Here is an 18,297-nt window from a genome sequence, read left to right as displayed (position 1 = left end):
CCATGAAAGTCAATACAAGAACATTGAGGCAAGAAGGCAAAAATTTAGGCATTACAGTCAATAGTGGAGCTCGCCACTTCGATTTTCAACACATTCAAATGAAGTGGGTCCTGCTCTTGACCATCATTCTCAACTTGCCTTTGCCCAAAATGCATAAAAGGAATCAATAGAGTGCTTACCTAGTCCCAAGATGATTCTTTAGAGATGTTGTGCCATGGTAGGAATGGCGTTGGACCTTCCTTTGACCGATTTGATGATCCGACTTTCATTCCTCGAGAGGGCCAACACCTTTCAAATTTTGCAAGGAACCGACAGGCGCCTCCCGTTTTGAAGGGTGAGGCATCCGAAAGGGATAGAATGCTTGGTTCGAAGGAAACCAGCCGCACTATGATAGGGTGCTCAAACAAACACCCTTAAATGGCCTCTTCCAGATAAGCCTTGGATAGCCAAACATGGACCTCTTGACTGCTTCGATGAAACAGTGGGAATTTGAGACTCACACATCCCAACTCCCTTTTGGCGAGTGGGGCATAATCCCACTAGATGTATATATCCAAACGGGGTTGCGGTATGAGTTGTTCCCTTCCCTTTGAAGGTGAACTACCTCTCCCACCAGAGGAGCAATGGGTTGAGCTACTTCAGTTGGACCCTCTGTCGGAGATCCAAGGTGTATGCTTCAAGTTGCGCTGGCTTTCAAGTAACTATGCAAGCCAGACTCCTCAGACGAAAGGGGCAAGCAATGCAAAAAAGCTAGGACCCTGATCCATGATACCTTGGGGACTCTAATCTTCGGTCACAAAAATGAGCACATGAGCCTGTGCCTTTTGAATCTAGAGACCGAAGTTACCTTTTCGGACCCCTGTAACTAGAACACAACCTTGCTCGCACATCTTTATGATGGTCTAGATAAGGATAGCTATCGCGAGAGCAAGTAGCTCATCAGCTTCCTCCCATCGTCGAGGTATACTCAAACCCCCTTTCGTCCTTTTTCAGCATTTTCTTCTGATGTAAGCTCATTTTGCTTGCTTCTTTGATTACTTTGCCGTTCTAATGTTGCCATTGAAAAATAAATCCCATCCTGCTAGTCGGATGATGTTGTGGCACTCTACCAATCATAAACGCACTCTCCATTATCCAGAAGCAGCTTGGCGGTCTTACATTGACAACCTCGTGCACACATGTGTGCAATTTTGCCTTCCCCTTTCTCTCATGTAACCTCTTTGAAAGATTGTTCCTTATGCTTTGCTCCTTTCACTTTTGTAGCTCACCCCACAGCCCTATCTTCACTCATCCATATATGGCAGCGCTACTGCTGTGGCCACCCATCGAGCTTTGCGTTGACGTTGTATCCTCACAAATCCTAGGGCACTCAGCACAAGCTTTGCAAAAGGAAGTTGTCTCGCGCCGCATTTGGGGAAGAACAGAGAGGAGGAAGACGAGCCATTTGATTTTGAGGAATGATGGCCTCGCTCTCTTCCATCATGGCTAATATGCCCCTTTTTTTCTCTTGTCTGAAGGTCATACCCTATAATCCTTTGAATAAATAAAGCTTTCATTTTTTTTTTACTTCCTTTGATTGCCCCTCCAAATATACTTCTAATTTTTCCTTTTGCAAGATAACTGAATTTTCATAATCCAGGCACTAGCTCTTAGGTACACTGGTTCAACGGGCCCATCAGACAGGGCAAGAGATGTCCTTTTTCATCAAATACTTTAAGGACAGCTTTTGACAGTTTTGAGAGTGTTCTAACAAAATTTCAGAACGTGTAGGCACCTGGGTGGCACATCACGTGCCACCGGCCATGTCAACTGACACCTCCCATCTACTCAGGTGTCTCCCAACCAACGAGAGCAAAGCAACACAACGTTCGAGGCTAGGTGGCACTTGATGTGATGTGCCGCCCAGACCTTCATCTTAAGCCAATTTCAATTGTTCATTGGTTCCACATGCAAACATTCCCTCTGCATTTTGTCCTTCATTGTTGCTTTGAAGGTTCACCTTGTCTCCCTTTTCTCAACATTCTTCCCTTTCTCTCTTTCTTCGTCTTCTTGTCTTTCCTTCATTATTTGTTTCTTTATCCCATTCTCTATGGTTGAAAATGGTGGGGATACTTCTGCAAGGGGAGAAGAAAATGATGGGGCATTTGCAATAAGGGCCTGTTTGGTTTTCCAATTACAACGGTAAATGGTTATTATAATGTTTAGAAGCAGATTACAGTCATGGACCCTCTTTCTCGGGAGCAGATTATTATAATGTTCGGAAGCAAATTATAATCATGAACCCTCTTCCTCCTCTAACAACTATTTATGCTGTGTCAGAGGGTTGATACCTCATCCACCTCTGCATTTGTTCCACCCGATCGCCTGCATGTGCTACTGGGGACCGACCTTCCTTTACCCATAGTTCTATTAGAGCTCCAACGTGGAGTGTGCAAGGAGCCAAGGACGTGTATGTGATAACAAATCAACTAGCCAAGGCAGAGGGTGTGACTCTAATCATGGCAGTCACGTTAGTCATGGTCGTGATGGACATGGACAAGGATGTGCCGAACCTCGTACATGTACACATTGTGGGGGCACAAATCACTCCATTAAGAGATGTTGGGACCTTGTTGGCCATCCATCTTGGGCTGGTGTATGTTACAAGTAGTACCTCCCCACTAGCTCCAAGAAGACTCCACAATCGACTGCAATAGAGGCCTTCCACGAGTGAGTCGATTTTTTTTTTCGTCCCAGGAGGCTTATAATGCATTGGTGCGACTTCATGTTCGAGAAGTTCCTGACACTTCTAGAGCCACTATAGGCCAGTCAAGTACTGCTCTTTGTGTGTCTCCTTCCTCTCCTTGTGTCATTGACTCTGAAGCCATTTCCCATATGACTGGTAAGTCTCATTTGTTTAGCTCTTATCTCCCCTCCAGTCAGTCACATTTTATCACTATTATTGATGGAAATCAAATTCCTATATCTAAAGACTGATTCCATCAAGCTCTCTCTTTCCATGCATTTGTTCATCTGTTTTACATGTTCCTTTTTTTCCCATTAATCTATTATCTATTAGTTCTCTTACAAAAGCCTTGAATTGTTCAGTAACATTCTTTACCTCTCATTGTGAGTTTCAAGACCTTCAAACAAAACAAATGATTAGCGGGGGCCATGAGCGTGAAGGAAGTTACTTCTTAGAAGACGCAACTATGATAGATTCTATTACCTTGTCCTTAGATAGGGAGTTAGTGTCTTAATAGCATTGCCGCCTAGGGCACCCATCCTTGTCAAGGTTAAAACTTTTGTTTCCTTCAATTTCTACATCTCAACCTTTATGTTGTGACACTTGTGAGATCTCCAAACATCATTGATCCGTCTTTCCTCCTAGTTCACCTGAGAGGAGACCCAGACCGTTCCAACGAGCCCACTCTAATGTTTGGGGTCCCGCTCCTGTTATCTCTACTTTTGGATAAAAATATTTTGTTACCTTTATTGATGATTACACTCGGATGACATTGGTTTATCTTTTAAAATTCAAGCACGGAGTGTTTGATATGTTTAAGGTATTTTATAATGAGGTGGTTATGCGGATTCAATATCCCCTTAAAATTTTACACTCTGACGATGGGGGAAAGTATATGTTGCATGCCTTTCTATCCTTTTTGTAGGACCATAGGATTTTCTCCCGTACTTCATGTTCACAAACCCGTCAATAAAACGGTGTGAACCATGTGGCTAATCTCACCTTCTTGAAGCTAATACTTGGTATGAACCTTCCTAAACAGTTTTGGAATGATGCTTTGCTTACTGTTGTATTTCTAATTAATCATATTCCCTCTCAAATATTATCAGACAAGTCTTCATTCAAAATTGTGCATCCACATGATAAATCCCTACCTTTACCCCTTGAGATTTTTTTTATGTACATGTTTTGTTCAGATTCTTGATGGTAGTAATGACAAGTTGAGTCCTCAGGCCATTAAGTGTGTCTTCTTAGGTTACTCTCGATCACAAAGTAATATGTCCACCAATGTGACCTTCTTTGAAAGCATTCCATACTTTTCTAATAAAGGAAAATATTTACATAATCCTCTTACTCGCCAAGGGGCGCCTAAGCAGACTAACTCGAAACCCCTTCCAATCTCGTTCAGATTCTTGATGGTAGTAATGACAAGTTGAGTCCTCAGGCCATTAAGTGTGTCTTCTTAGGTTACTCTCGATCACAAAGTAATATGTCCACCAATATGACCTTCTTTGAAAGCATTCCATACTTTTCTAATAAAGGAAAATATTTACATAATCCTCTTACTCGCCAAGGGGCGCCTAAGCAGACTAACTCGAAACCCCTTCCAATCTCGTCTAGATGATACTCCCACTTTTTGTCTCAAAGCCTATCATTGTGTATCATCGACGAACTAAATCCTCCACTGATCAACAACCCATCATTTCATTTGCTCCTACTGGCAGTTTAGGTATAAACTCTCTCGATGATCTTCTCATTACCTTATGCAAACCTCTCCATTCATGCACAAGGCATCCCATTAGCAATTTTGTTTCATATCACCATCTTTCACCTTCCTTCCAGTCTTTTGCAGCTTCTTTATTCTCTTTAGTTACCCATTGTAATTTGAAGGAAGCTATGAGTAGTCTTGACTGGTCTAAGGCTATGATAGAAGAGATGCAGGCACTAGAGAAGAACAATACTTGGGAGTTGGTTTCCTTACCTACAGGCAAACAGACAATTAGAAGTCGATTGGTTTATACCATCAAGATTAGGAGTGCACACGATTCAGTTCGGTCTAGTTTTGGGGTGAAACCGGAACCGAACCGTTCCCTACGGTTCTAGGATTTTTGGAACCGGAGCCGGACCATTAGCACCCTAGAACCGAACCGTGAAAACTGGTTCGGTTCCACGGTTCCGGTGATTGGGATGACGAGAGAGAGAGAGAGAGAGAGAGAGAGAGAGAGAGAGAGAGAGGACAGTGCTTTGCTCCAGCGATGCTACTGTTCATGGGCTGAGCAGAGGAAAAGAACACCATGAAGGATACAATGAGGATGGTGAGAATCCAAATGGGCTGACCGCAAGCATGGAATTTTCCGTGCATTTCCTTGGCTCTGAAGAGAAAAGGAGTTGTAACTATGGAGGCATTCTGTCAGACTCCGATTGCAGGTCATGTTCCAGCGGTAGCAGCGATGGAGGTGATGGAGGAAGATCAAGAGGCGGTGGTGCAACACGCCCAAGACGGTGTCCGGCACTGAATTGGGGTGCGCCTGTTAGCTTCTGAACAAGCTGGCGAGAGGGCAGGGGGCGCTAAAGCGTAAAGGAGTTAGGGTTTTTAATTTTTTGTTTTAAACTAAAGCTCAGATCATTGGATCCACGGTTTGCGTCACGATTCGGATCTACAGTTCGGATCAATGGTTCGGTTCACGGTTCGGTTCGGTTCTACAGGACCCTAAACTGGAACCGATCCGTAATCAACAGTTCTGGAAATTTTGGAACCGGAACCGGAACCGGAACGTTAGCACCCTAGAACCAGACCAAACCGGATCGATCCAACGGTTCCGGTCCGGTTACACGGTTCCAACGGTTCGATGTGCACCCCTAATCAAGATCCTCTGAATGGTTCGATTGATCGCTATAGAGCACAGTTAGTTGGAACGAGATATACCCAAACATATGGCGTGGACTACTTTGAGACATTCTCTCCTGTGGCCAAGCTCGACTCTGTTCGTGTGGTCATCTCTTTGGTGGTAAACTGGTCTTAGTCCTTGTTTCAACTAGATGTGAAGAATGCATTTTTACATGATAATCTTGCTAATAAGGTTTATATGGATCAACCCCCAAGTTTTTTAATGCCTTCTAACTCTCCTCGTGTGCCGCATTAAGAAATCTATTTACAGTCCACACACATTGGTTTGACAAATTCAATCAAGCTCTTCTAGATTTTGGATTTGTTCGCAACCAAGCTAATCATTCCCTATTCATCTATTGTCGGTCCACGGGGATCATGGTGATGATTGTCTATTTAGATGACATTGTGTTGTCGAGCAATGATACTAAGGGAATTGTGGTCATTAAATATTTTCTCAAGATCGATTTAAGATCAAAGATCTTGGGGCCTTTCACTATTTTTTGGGCATTAAAGTTACTCAATCTAAGTCCGAAGTTGTGCTTTCTCAATGGAAATATGCCCTTGATCTTCTCTTAGAGACCGGGATGCTAGGATGTAAACTGGCTACCACGCCTACGGATGGTACTTACAAAATCAGTCCTGATGACGGTGAGCTCCTATCTAAACATGGGATGTATAGCTGGTTAGTTGGACAACTTGCTTACCTAATAATTACTCGGCCAGATCTTTAGTATGTTGTGGGTGTTGTCGGCAATGTTTTCGATGCACATATACAATCGCATATGTGACCGCATTATTTTTTCAAAAAATTTAAAATATATATATTTGAAGCAAGGGAAAATTCAATATATATATATATAAAATATACTAAGGGGAACTTTCTTAAGTTAATAAATAACTAATTTTACATATTTAAAATACATTTGAAAGAAATAAAATCAATTTAAATGAATTAAACATCAAGTCATCAACATTCGGTAATATAGTTAACAAGTAAGAAGAAACAACAAAATCAACAAGCTATTTATTTATTATTGTAGAAAATCAACAAGTTATCTTCCTTGAAACTTGATCTTCCAACTTCCAAGAGAGAGGGAATGTAGGAGAGAGAGAGAGAGAGAGAGAGAGAGAGAGAGAGAGAGAGAGAGATTATGACCACTTCGAAGTAGGAAATGTAAGTGAGAGAGATAGATCAAGACCAGTTGGAATTAAGAAATGTAAGAGAAGAAGAGTAAGAGTTTTGGGGTGAGAATATTGCAAATGGAGGAGGTTTGGGAGCACTTTTATAGGCAAAAAGTTGTTTTTTGCAAAAATAAAAATAAAAAATTTAATGTGCCATGGCCAATATGCAATCGCATATGCTGTATACAATCACATACATCGCATATGTTGTATACAATCGCATACATTGCATATGCGATCACATATTTTCGCATATGGATATGCACATATGCAGTTGCACATGACAACACTGGATGTCAGTCAATTCATGCATGCCCCCCGTACCGCACATCTGACAATGGTATATCGTATTCTTCGGTATCTCAAATCTTCCCCAAGCAAGGGTTTACTATTTCAACAACATGGCCACCTTCATCTATCCGGTTACTCTGACGCTAATTGTGCTAGAAGCCTACATGATCGATGATCTACAACTGGATATTCTACATTTGTAGGTGGCAACCTTGTCACCCGGAATAGTAAGAAACAGCCAGTTGCGACGCGATCTTCTATTGAGGCTAAGCATCAGGCGATGGCTCATCCGACATGCTAACTTATTTGACTCCAAACCCTCTTACAGGAACTCGATTATACTCCCTCAAGTCATTTGCATTGCGATAATCAATCCGATGTTCCATGAGAGCACAAAGCACATTGAGATTGATTGTCATTTCATTCAGGAAAAAGTTGCTAACAAGGAAATTGCGACTTCTTTTGTTCGCATTGGGGCCTAGTTGGCCGATGTTCTTACCAAGTCTCTTAGTTAGGATGCTCTTCTTCGTATCACCAGCAAGTTGAGCATGATCAATATCTATGCTCCAACTAGAGGGGGAGTATAGAGATAATTGTGTGTATATTTGTCCCTTTTCATGTGTGTGTGTGTTTGTGTAGTGTTGTACACTCCAACAGAGCATGTTTCTGTATTTTTATGGCCTTATAATAAAAGGTGTGAGGGGATTGTTGCCCTACACACCAAAATCTTGTCTCTCCATGCTCCATCTTCTCTCTCACCTTTCTATTTTGCTCCTCCTTTTCTTCTTCATTTCTCTTCCTAAATCCTCTCAAACCAACTAGGACAAGTTGGACATATTTCAGAGAATCCAAAAAAATGCATTGCCCAACAAAATCTGGCTTTGATCACCCCCAATGGCACCCCCAACAGAGGCAGAAGAACAAGTCAGACTTATTCAAAAAGTCCAAAAAAGAAAGGCCAAAATAAAAACAAGAGGACAACACCTCCCCGCGAGATTGGACAGATCTTTCGGATGGCCTAGAAACTCTCCAAAAACCACTGCAGCCCTATCAGTTTCAACTTTCATCTTCTGCAGAAGTTGCTCTATATAATTAACAAATGAGTCATCATTTACTAGTCCTCGGCTCCTTGCAGATTGTAGTCATTGAAGAGTGGGACCTCTCATTAGCTGCTAATATAGGGGCACCTAGACACATCATTTTTCAAGGTTCAGGCCCTTGTTTCCTACAAATGGAGGACTGTCTCCTCAAGCATCAGAAATTGCAGGCTCTGCTGACATTTCCCCCACGAAACTAGTTGCAGGAATCTTCTACCCATAGGCCTGCCAGGCTTCAGGCAGCTTCGGCCTCAATTTTGAACTAATCGAGATGGGTATGTGGGCTGGGTCAGTGAGCCTATTAAAATTTTGATTTTGCTTGGCCCTGGCCCTGCCCACTGACAGAGGTATCTACTACAGTTATACATCCCTAACATAGGCTGGGCCAACAAAAATCAGAATTTTTTAGTAGGACTAGCCCAACATGGCCAGCATGACCAGTTCAAATCCAGGCCCAAACCAACCCCAGCCCCAGCCTGCTGACTGCCCTACTAATATATTTGTGAAAGTGGACAGTTGAGAACTAGAATAAAATACGAGACCTTGTTTTATTTTAATAAGAGTGATCCTCTAGTGCTGCACCAGACTTTCCATTCAGGTATATTTTACAAAATGATGCTAACGAATTAGCTTATCATGTATATAACAAACAGTTTAAAATCCAAGTAATAAACCTTGTACAGAAGCACCTTGTACAGAAGCAATTAGGAAATACAAGGCCTTCCAAAAACATGAACATATGAGATACACCAACCAAATACATGAACACGTTAACTCTGCTGGATTGTTTAAACACAATAATAGAATCAAGATGCTTTGGAAAACCAAAAATATAAAAACGAAAATGAGAGCATGCAATTTTTTAAAAAAAATGCATGTAGCAGATTGTAAACATAAATAGCAGGTGCATCAGGAAAAACTTCAACGAAAGAGAAGAAAATATAAAGGAAAAAAAAGAAAACAAAAGGAAACAGAAACACCATACCAGGATTTCCAGATTTGTGAGATGTTGGCAATGCAGGCAATGACATCTCTGCATATTCAAGGAACCACCATCAGAACATAAATTTTGAAGATATTTTCACAAAGTAGATTTCTTATGACCATGCAAGTCATGAGCCTCTGCTTCTTCTCTTTATCATGTAAATAGGGTCTGCTGCCTCTAGGTGATCATTTCATATCAATTATCACCACTAAACAATAAAACAATAAGCAAAAGTTATTTGCAATTTCACCCACCAGGAGCACAGAGGGACATGGATGAAAGTGAGGATGAAGAAGGCCATGGTGCAGCAATATTGTCACTAAGGTCACATGTAAAGCTAAAGCCTGAAGAATTGTCAAATATGACATCCGCAGGCAAACTTCGAAGCAAACAACCTACATTCAGATAACAGAAAATTTTATTTCTACATTCCCTATAAAACCAGGAAGAATGAAATTCTTCACATAGTAACAGCAAAAGAATATAATTGCAACAAAAGAAAGGTGAAATATAACTGGACCTTGTTGTCCATATGCTGCTCCAGTTGCAAAGGCAACGTCCAGAAGCAAAAAAGACAATGTCAGATCAGAGAATGCACGGACAAACAAAAACAATTGGAAGTGTAAAGGGAAAATGTGCAGATCAGAGAATAAAAAAATGTACCCTGAAGGCTGAAGTCTTTCAAGTCAACATCACAAAGCTCATAGACATTTGTCATAACACCACCCTTCTGAAGCATGGATCCAAACAACGTCGCGCAGTTTATGGCTTGCCTGTTTGTAATTAGCATCTGCTTCTGTATTGCCGCAATGTAAGTATTTAATGAGCTACAACAAGAAGGATTTGGAGAATCTAAATCACGGCATGCTTTAACTACTGCTAAAGGCTCTTTGAATTCCAAAGGACAATCTGCAAGTGGATAGAGAAAAAGATCACTTATGAGCAAGACAATAAGTAGATCATAAAGCATTACCATTCAGGGTTTACTTTTTCTTTGAACAGTACTAATTTGGTGTTTGCATAAAAATCACAAATAAGCTATTATATGCATTGGGAAAATTGGATTAGGAAATCTGCGAACCTTTGTTATTGCCAAATATAGGGAAATGATGAGAAGCAGCAATTATTTAAAAAAGCACTAACCCAAGATGAGAAGCAGCAATTATTTAAAAGAGAACTAACCCAAGATGATCCACTCTAACTACCACTTATAACATATTAACTCTACAAACTCATAACTGGGAGTTGTCTTCATAAAACAAAGCATAACAGATACAGCTACTCCCGAACATGTGCCGAGACTGGAGATGGTATCCTAAGGTCAAGTTAGGCTGAGCCGTGAATGGCAGCTTTTGAGTCAGGCATACATGTCAGATGTGTTCTCAGCCTATTTATTAATTTGACCTTCAAATTCAGGCATGGCCTGACCCATATTGGCCATAAACGGGCCTGTAACTGGTCAGGCCGAGCCTCAGTAGGAAGCATTATCAAACCTGGGCCCAAGCTTGCTAGTTCACTGATCAGACCTGAAGAACAGGTGTGAAGGTCCAACCTACTAGTCTAACCATCAGGCAAAAGACCGGTCCTTAGTGATCCGAGAAATGGAAAATCAGTCAAGATAGTTCAAAAGGTTGCCAAGTAAATACCAGAAACAAAACTTGTGTGCTACTCCCAAGTAAATACCAGAAACAAAACTTGTGTGCTAGCAAAGTAAGTTTTTCCCTTCTTTTATTTTTTGATTTTTTTCTTTTTTCGAATGGCAAACCTTATTCACAAAATCGAGCAAGGAATCGCAAGAGGTAGAAAAGACAAACTATCCATGTGCAACCATGATCATCTGTCTGCAACGAAATACATCATGTTGGATCCAGTAGGATGTATTGATTAAAGAAAAGATCAAATAGGATGTACATTACAATTTTTCCAATTAACCATATTCCAACATTTAATCATAGAATATACTAAATGAAAGCTTATTTCTTCATGATAGTTGGACAGCCTGGTTTCGCCTATTCTATCGTCTCACCAATTAACCAGTTCAACCTAACAAGAGAATCAAGGGAATGCTCCCCAATAATGAGGCGCCAAATATAAAAGATAAAGGGTTCAATAGTGAATATGAAGAGGTGTCCTATTACGAGCCAGCGACAAACTAGCTAAAGAAAAACTTTGGTTACAAAGGATATAAAGAACAAAATATGAAAACCTAGATGAGAAGATTGCCAGTCATCATCACCTTCACCACCTATGTCATAATCATCATCATTATAGCCTTGTCAGTTGTCACAACTACTAAGTGTCAGCTTTATGGACCCTGTTTCCGACCATTCCCATCCATCCATCCAAATGATGGATGGCGTGCAAGATTGTCGGAGCAGATGTCATCAACACATCATGGTGGGGCCCATCGAACTATTTGCACTATAATATCACACAGACACACACAATAAACAAATAAACAATTAAATAAAATGTTACTCGTACCTTAAAAATTGTGGTTTTACATGTCAGAAGAGAAAACAACATGCCAGTGCACATAGATACAAAATCGAAATTGCAACATAAGATCAGTAGAGTTCAAGATGTAGAATACAAGTATCACTTTTAGTTCATAGCATATCATGCGGTTAGTGCATAAAATCAAATTAAAGAATATTTTGGTAGCTTTTTAACTCAAAATATCAACGCAACGTAAATCAAATGCTGCATTCAGTTTCCACTAAGTGCAGTTCTGTATAACTTGAAGAATAAAACATTTCAAGGGAAATATCTACCAATTTCACAAAGCTTGTCGAATAATTGCAGCCAAGGCAAAATGCATATCAAACAATCCTAAGAGAGAAAATTGAAGAAAGATGATCAACATGCAAGCATATGGAGTAACAAGCTAAAGACCATACCTTTGTTAACCTTGCAGCTCGATAGTATCCTGAATGCAGTGTTGGCAGCTTCTAATGGGAGGTTCCTAGAAAGCCATGCATACACCACCCCTTTGCAGTCGTTCAAAACATCCATCTCAGTAGGCTTCCCAATTATATTAGCATTCTCCACAAGACTTGATTCTCTTAATGAGATACGAAATGAGGCCTCAATAATTGCAGGCTGACAAACAGGTCTGCAACACTCTTTAAGTGGATCAACAGTGCTGCAGGCGTCCAGCAATTTGCTCGTGTTTACTATTTTCTCAAATTTAGTTATATCCTTCACCGGACAAGATCCACCGGTGAGATTTGATGATTTGATGGAGCAAAGTGTAGGGATAGTACTGTTTGCCCCTTTACTGGCTAATATCCTAATGATATCTGTGAAACAATCATCCGCAGCTGCTTTTTGCAAAACAAGTGTATCTGAGCCGCTGCTGTGGTCACCTTGGAAAATGTGAAGTAGACTTCTAACCTGGGGACAACATATCACGTTCCCAACGAGTGCCGCTAAAGGTGCAGAACAATCTGATGCTGTTTTTCCCATAATACTTGAGATGGTGGAAAAATTTACTGGGCATTTTCCAGTCAAGACTGGCTCATACGTGCTGGGAAAGGAAGGATACATTGGTGACAATGGTTCCCCAGGATATGGATAACGAGGAACCACCGCAGGTGAAATTTCAATGGGATCAAAAAGTCCAAGAGGTGGGTCGGAAAGAACAAACGTGTTAGGAGTATCAGAATTGGGCGGAGGTGGCTTCTCTGTTGCCACCACATCTTGCAAACCAGATAACCAAATTGTGAATAATAAAAGCTGGTGAAACAGAGAACCTGCAACAAGACACACACCTGGGTAACATGTTCAACATACTAACACTATTCAGGGAAGTGAAAGTCAAAACTCATAGAAATGGGCATTATTGGTCCCACTGAACTTAATATAGCATTGATTCCAGTCTCCTGCTTGTTAGATGAGCTGGTAGAGACAGTGTAGTTGTGTGTGAGCGATCCAGGGTTCAATCCCTGATAATGTTACCTTCAGGTGAGCATGACTCTCTCTCTCTCTCTCTCTCTCTCTCTCTCTCTCTCTCTCTCTCTATATATATATATATAAAGAGAGAGAGAGAGAGAGAATCATGCTCACCTACGCTCCTTCTTACGTGAGCACCCGTGTGTACCTTTGCACGTGTGTCATGGGTACAAAATCCAAACGGTCCATGTGATGCGGCACCCCATGAAACCACTAGGGCCTAACTTTCAGCCTAATCCAAAACTTTGGTGAGCCATAGAAAAGAGAGAGGCTAATCAAGGGAGGTAACTGTTTCCTTTTTCCATGACCCACCAAAGTTTTAGATCAGGTTGAAAGTTGGATCAGGTTGAAAGTTGGGCCTTGGGACTTTTATGGAGTGCTGCATCACGTGGACGGTTCAGATTTTGCGTTCACATCACGTATCAAAAAGTGCTCACAAGTTCTGGTGAGAACTAGTGCGTAGCTGAGCATTTCACCATATATATATAAATAGCATTGATTCCACGAACAGTCACCATGAAAACTTGAAATCAAAATCCTTTTATAAGAACTCACATTTTAAACGAGTAATGCCCCTGAAACACTCCATGGCTCCACTAACACTTTGGGAACATCGACATCCACGGCACACAGTGATCCGTGGATGAACAACTCAGCCTCAAATCTCAGCCACTGTTTTAGCTTCGGCATCAAGACAGAAAGGAAAGGTCCTCAGCACAAAAGGTAAAATAGATAAACAAGAAAAATAAATTCTTCTGTTTGAACAAAATAATAAGACTCTAAAGCATGCTTTATTTAAGCCAACGAGACACGAAAACATGTCTCATACTAACAAAACCCATAAGTGCAACCCTATTATAAAACATGACACATACCTATTATAAAACATGACCTATATATATGAGTGGTGTCCGCGCGCACAGTTCTTTTAATTTATTTTGCTAAGAGAGTTCCACCAATGGAAAAAGCAAGGGATGTGGTAATCTTTCTTCTTAGCAGGGGAAAAAAAAAAAAAACTCTTGATGAAAATGGGATAACAGTTTTCATCAAGAAAAACCAGACAGGGGAGCTACAGAAACAGACAGTACCCCAGTGGGACCCTGAAGAAAAACCAGAAACAACAAAGGAGCAAACACGACTACAAAGAAAAAACAGCAGGCCAGACCTGCACGCAAAACCAAAACAAAACTTATCTCCTGTCGCAAATGAGAAGATCATCCACAGTCACTCCAGATTTCTCTAAAAATTAATCGCATCTATTATGAGTGAAAATGAGGCAATGGCTTGGATTGATTATATGAATGCCCTGAATTGCAAAAATTATAAGCAAGAGCTGCGATGGGTTGGGTCTGGTAGTGATAGAGCAATTTCTCAAGATGCCAGAAAGTTTGAATGGCTAAGAAGCTGAAGTGGTAAGAGAAAACACCTTTGGTATAAGGTCTCATGCAAGGGAGAGCCCCATCTGGGATGGCAAAACTAGCTATCCTTCTTCTTTCATTTAAAGGGTTCGTTTGGAATTTGGATGCATGGCTAGAGGTGTGCAAGGGAAGTACATATCCATGGATCTTTAGATCCTAGACATGGGCTCCAATGTATGTTTAGATTTGTTTGTGGATGGGTAGATGGGGAGCCTGGATGTTAAGATTGTGCATATGATACCTTCTGGGAGTCCTTTTCCTAAAGAGTGTACCCTGGGAGCATATATTGAAGGGGTGAGCTACAGCATATGCGCAATTGTGGCACACATGCATGACAACCTAGCTTGCTAGTTTTGCAGTCAGTCCCAAAATGTGAACAGATTGTCTCCCAAAATCTTGTCCATGTAACTTCTGGTTGCATTTGCCAAAGTACACTTGCAGTAGGGATGTGGAAGGGAGCACCTTTTTAGGAAGCCTTCGTCCATGAACAGATCATTCTAACCTCCAAGATGGAGACCAAAATATCTTCTTCTTTTTCTTTTTCTTTTTTTTTCTTTTTTTTTCTTTTTTTTTTTTGTGGAGAGCCCTGTCAAGTGAACACCTGTCTCCCTGTCAAGTGAACACCTGTCTTAGGAGACAGCTGCCTCCAAAAGTTGGAGAGCTCCCTTGGGCATGGATATCTAAGTTTTATGTTGAGTTTTCCACTCATCTAAACAACCACTTAATGGATACATCAAACTTCAGTTGATGGTTGCAATACAGAACTCCAAGACTTGCTAGTTTCTAGAATACTTCACCTTTTTAAAGGTCGGGATTGTTTGGTAGCTATCAAACTCCTATCTCAGACAGCCATGTAAAAGATACGCAGTCATTGGGGACCTATTCCATGCTTGTTAGTTTCTAGAAGACTTCACCTTTTTAAAGGTCGGGATTGTTTGGTAGCTATCAAACTCCTATCTCGGACAGCCATGTAAAATATACGCAGTCATTGGGGACCTATTCCATGCTTGTCTATCGCCCAGATCTCGAGGAATCCAAAAAAGTTGATGACACAGCCTTCCTCAAAAAATGACTGTTGAGAAGAAACTTGTCTGCAAAAAGAGATGTTATTATTACTGTGTTCAGTATAGTATCCAGTGCACTAGCAGATATGATATTTGGTACAAATGCACATTGCCACTACACGTGGGATACAGCTAAATTGACCAGACAGAGTATCTTGGACAGGCATGTAAAATGCCATGTATGCAGCTCATCAAACACCCAGGAATAGGAAACATGAGTGAGATTGGGGTTTTCCATCAAGTGGGCTCCTTGGTTCAAAAATCAGGCTTGTTTTGTCAACGGCTCAGCCATAGATGTATGAATGTGGGCAATTTGTTATATAAGCATCTGTTCCTTTCATACAATGCGACCCAAATAATTAGTGGAGCAGCGTGATTTTTTAGCAACAAAACAAACCTGGTAGTATCCACAAGATGAATGGCCAAGATCTCGCATACACAAACTCCATTAACATGAGAGGGGAATTTAGAATTTGGATGGCTGCCTTAGCCACAATGCTCCAATTTTATAGGCCAACTAACGGATGGGCCAACCACCAGAAGTTCTAGTGAAATTGTTGGTAAGTCGTTGCTTCTAAGCATTTTATCTAGCCAGATAGACCAGCCATTGTTGTTCTTGCATTCATAGGTTACTATACTTTTCAGATGAGTAAGTATCTAAGCTTAAATGCATGATTAAGCTGTCAGCGCTATGTTTTGAAACATGGAGCAAGCATGTATAAGATATAAACCACTCATCCTCTGGGTCTACTGCAGGTGTCCTTTCAGTAATCAACCACTATTTTTGTACACATGGCACACGCGTATGAGATCCTGACCATTCGTCTTGCCATGGGTGTCCCGCATCCAAGAAAGATGAACATTCTTGGATACTGCTGATCCAGGGATTTCTCCAATCAACAGGTCCAGGATCACCCCACAACTTTCAGGGTATAACCCGTCCACAGTAGTGCCCTGCAAATGATTGATCTGGATCACTTACATGTGTACCAAAACAAATGCTTAACACAGGATCCTTCCTCTTTCCAAATACATGTCAGCAGCTATAAAATAATAATAATAACGACAACGACAACGAAAACAACGGTGACAACGGTAATAGAGAACGTTCCAATGCTCTCAAGTCTAAAGCACATTAGATATGGTGCTCACAGTTGCATTGGGACAGTTGCACAGTCCAATAAATCAATCCAAACTGCCGCTAGGTGCAGCATATATTTCATGGGTTACCGTGTGTGTGTGTGTGTGTGTGTGTGTGTGTGTATAACTAATCAAAAAATCCAAGGCATCCAATCAATAATGGACAGTCAAGATCTGAACTGATCTTTTCCTGACTGATGTACTGTAAAACAAAGGCCAAAAAACAATAAAGAAATAAAGAAAAGAGAAAGACAAGAAGAGGAAGAGAGATTGTTTACTACAAGGGAGATTATCAAAATGATAAGTTTGAATTTTATTGATAATCCCCTTTCACCACACTCATTGAAACCCACGTATGCTTCCATCTCCAAAATTCCCCCTACGTAACTCATAAAATCCTAACACTTCTTTCCCACACAATAACAGCTAAGATCCAAAGAGATTCCTCCCCAACTAAGACTCCCAAATCATGCAATTAACAAAGACTCTTATAACATGTAACTCATAAAATTCTCCAAGGAAAGATCCTATGTGTCCTACGTGTCATTAACCACGATAGGGTCATAGCATTCCCCTCACCTTCCTCTTGGTTTCAAGCTTGTCGTCAAGGTTGTTTTTGTCTATAATCCATATCCCGTGCAACAATAGGTCCATCCTCTTTGTTGTGGAGTCAAGCGGCTATAAGAAGTTTTCAAGGAGAGAATTTAAGAGAGAGAGAGCATGTTGGGCTAGAATGTCCAGTCCAGTCTTATTGAACAATATAAGATAAGGTAAAATTACATATATGCCCTTATATGAAGGAACAACTAAAAGAAAGCTAATGGGCAAATAAGGGAAGCATGAAACAAAGATAAAAGGCTAAAAAATTAAAGACAAAGGCCCATAACATATAAGACCTAAGTGTATGTACCTATGAGCCCAGTCATAGCCCACATGCACATATACCCACTCCCCCTCAAGCTAAGGTGTAGATATCAATCATGCTTATGTTTCGACGAACACATCGTTCAACTTCCATTGTGGGAGCATTTGTGAAGGCATCCGCCAATTGCTTGGAAGATAAAACAAATGAAATAAAAATAACACCTATAAAAACCTTCTCACGAAGAAAGAAACAATCAGCTTCAAATTTGTTTGTGCGCTAGTGAAAAACTGGATTAGAAGTTACGTGAATGGCAGCTTGATTGTCACAATACATAGGCATAGGAGACTTCACAAGAGATTCCAATTCAGAAGCAAAGCTTTTCAACCACATAATTTCTCATATCGCATTCGCCATAGCACGATACTCAACTTAGGCATTGGGTCGTGCCATAATCGTCTAATTCTTAGTCTTCAAGAGACTAAATTGCCACCGGAAAAAAGTGCAATAGCCTAACGTAGAGCAACGATCATCTGAAGAACTTGCCCAATCCACATTAGAGTATCCTTCAATATCAAGTTTATCATGGCCATGACAGCTAAATAAGAGGCCATGTCTAGGAGATGATTTGAAGTAGCGTAAGATACGATGAACTGCCTCACACTTTAAGTTTTTTACATCATAAGACT

At 40.8% G+C, this 18,297-nt stretch overlaps 1 protein-coding gene across 3 annotated transcripts in view; it reads right to left on the bottom strand.

Annotated features, from left to right (window-relative positions):
* LOC131240158 (uncharacterized GPI-anchored protein At1g61900-like) overlaps nucleotides 1–18,297 on the bottom strand; it is a 38,529-nt gene that overhangs the window by 16,350 nt on the left and 3,882 nt on the right. For all 3 annotated transcript variants that reach the window (XR_009168641.1, XM_058238233.1, XM_058238232.1), the window contains exons 2-7: nucleotides 13,680–13,805; nucleotides 12,071–12,925; nucleotides 9,834–10,079; nucleotides 9,691–9,705; nucleotides 9,425–9,565; nucleotides 9,171–9,218 (exon numbers count right to left, since the gene is read on the bottom strand). Coding sequence is in view for 2 of the 3 variants with exons in the window: in XM_058238233.1 (XP_058094216.1) it covers nucleotides 9,171–9,218; nucleotides 9,425–9,565; nucleotides 9,691–9,705; nucleotides 9,834–10,079; nucleotides 12,071–12,925; nucleotides 13,680–13,713 (1,339 nt within the window). In the remaining variant the exon portion in view is untranslated. The remainder of the gene's footprint in view (nucleotides 1–9,170; nucleotides 9,219–9,424; nucleotides 9,566–9,690; nucleotides 9,706–9,833; nucleotides 10,080–12,070; nucleotides 12,926–13,679; nucleotides 13,806–18,297) is intronic.

This window comes from Magnolia sinica, chromosome 3 (assembly GCF_029962835.1).
Source record: "Magnolia sinica isolate HGM2019 chromosome 3, MsV1, whole genome shotgun sequence".
Classification (NCBI taxonomy): Eukaryota; Viridiplantae; Streptophyta; class Magnoliopsida; order Magnoliales; family Magnoliaceae; genus Magnolia; species Magnolia sinica.
This window is presented reverse-complemented; position numbering and strand designations above follow the sequence as displayed.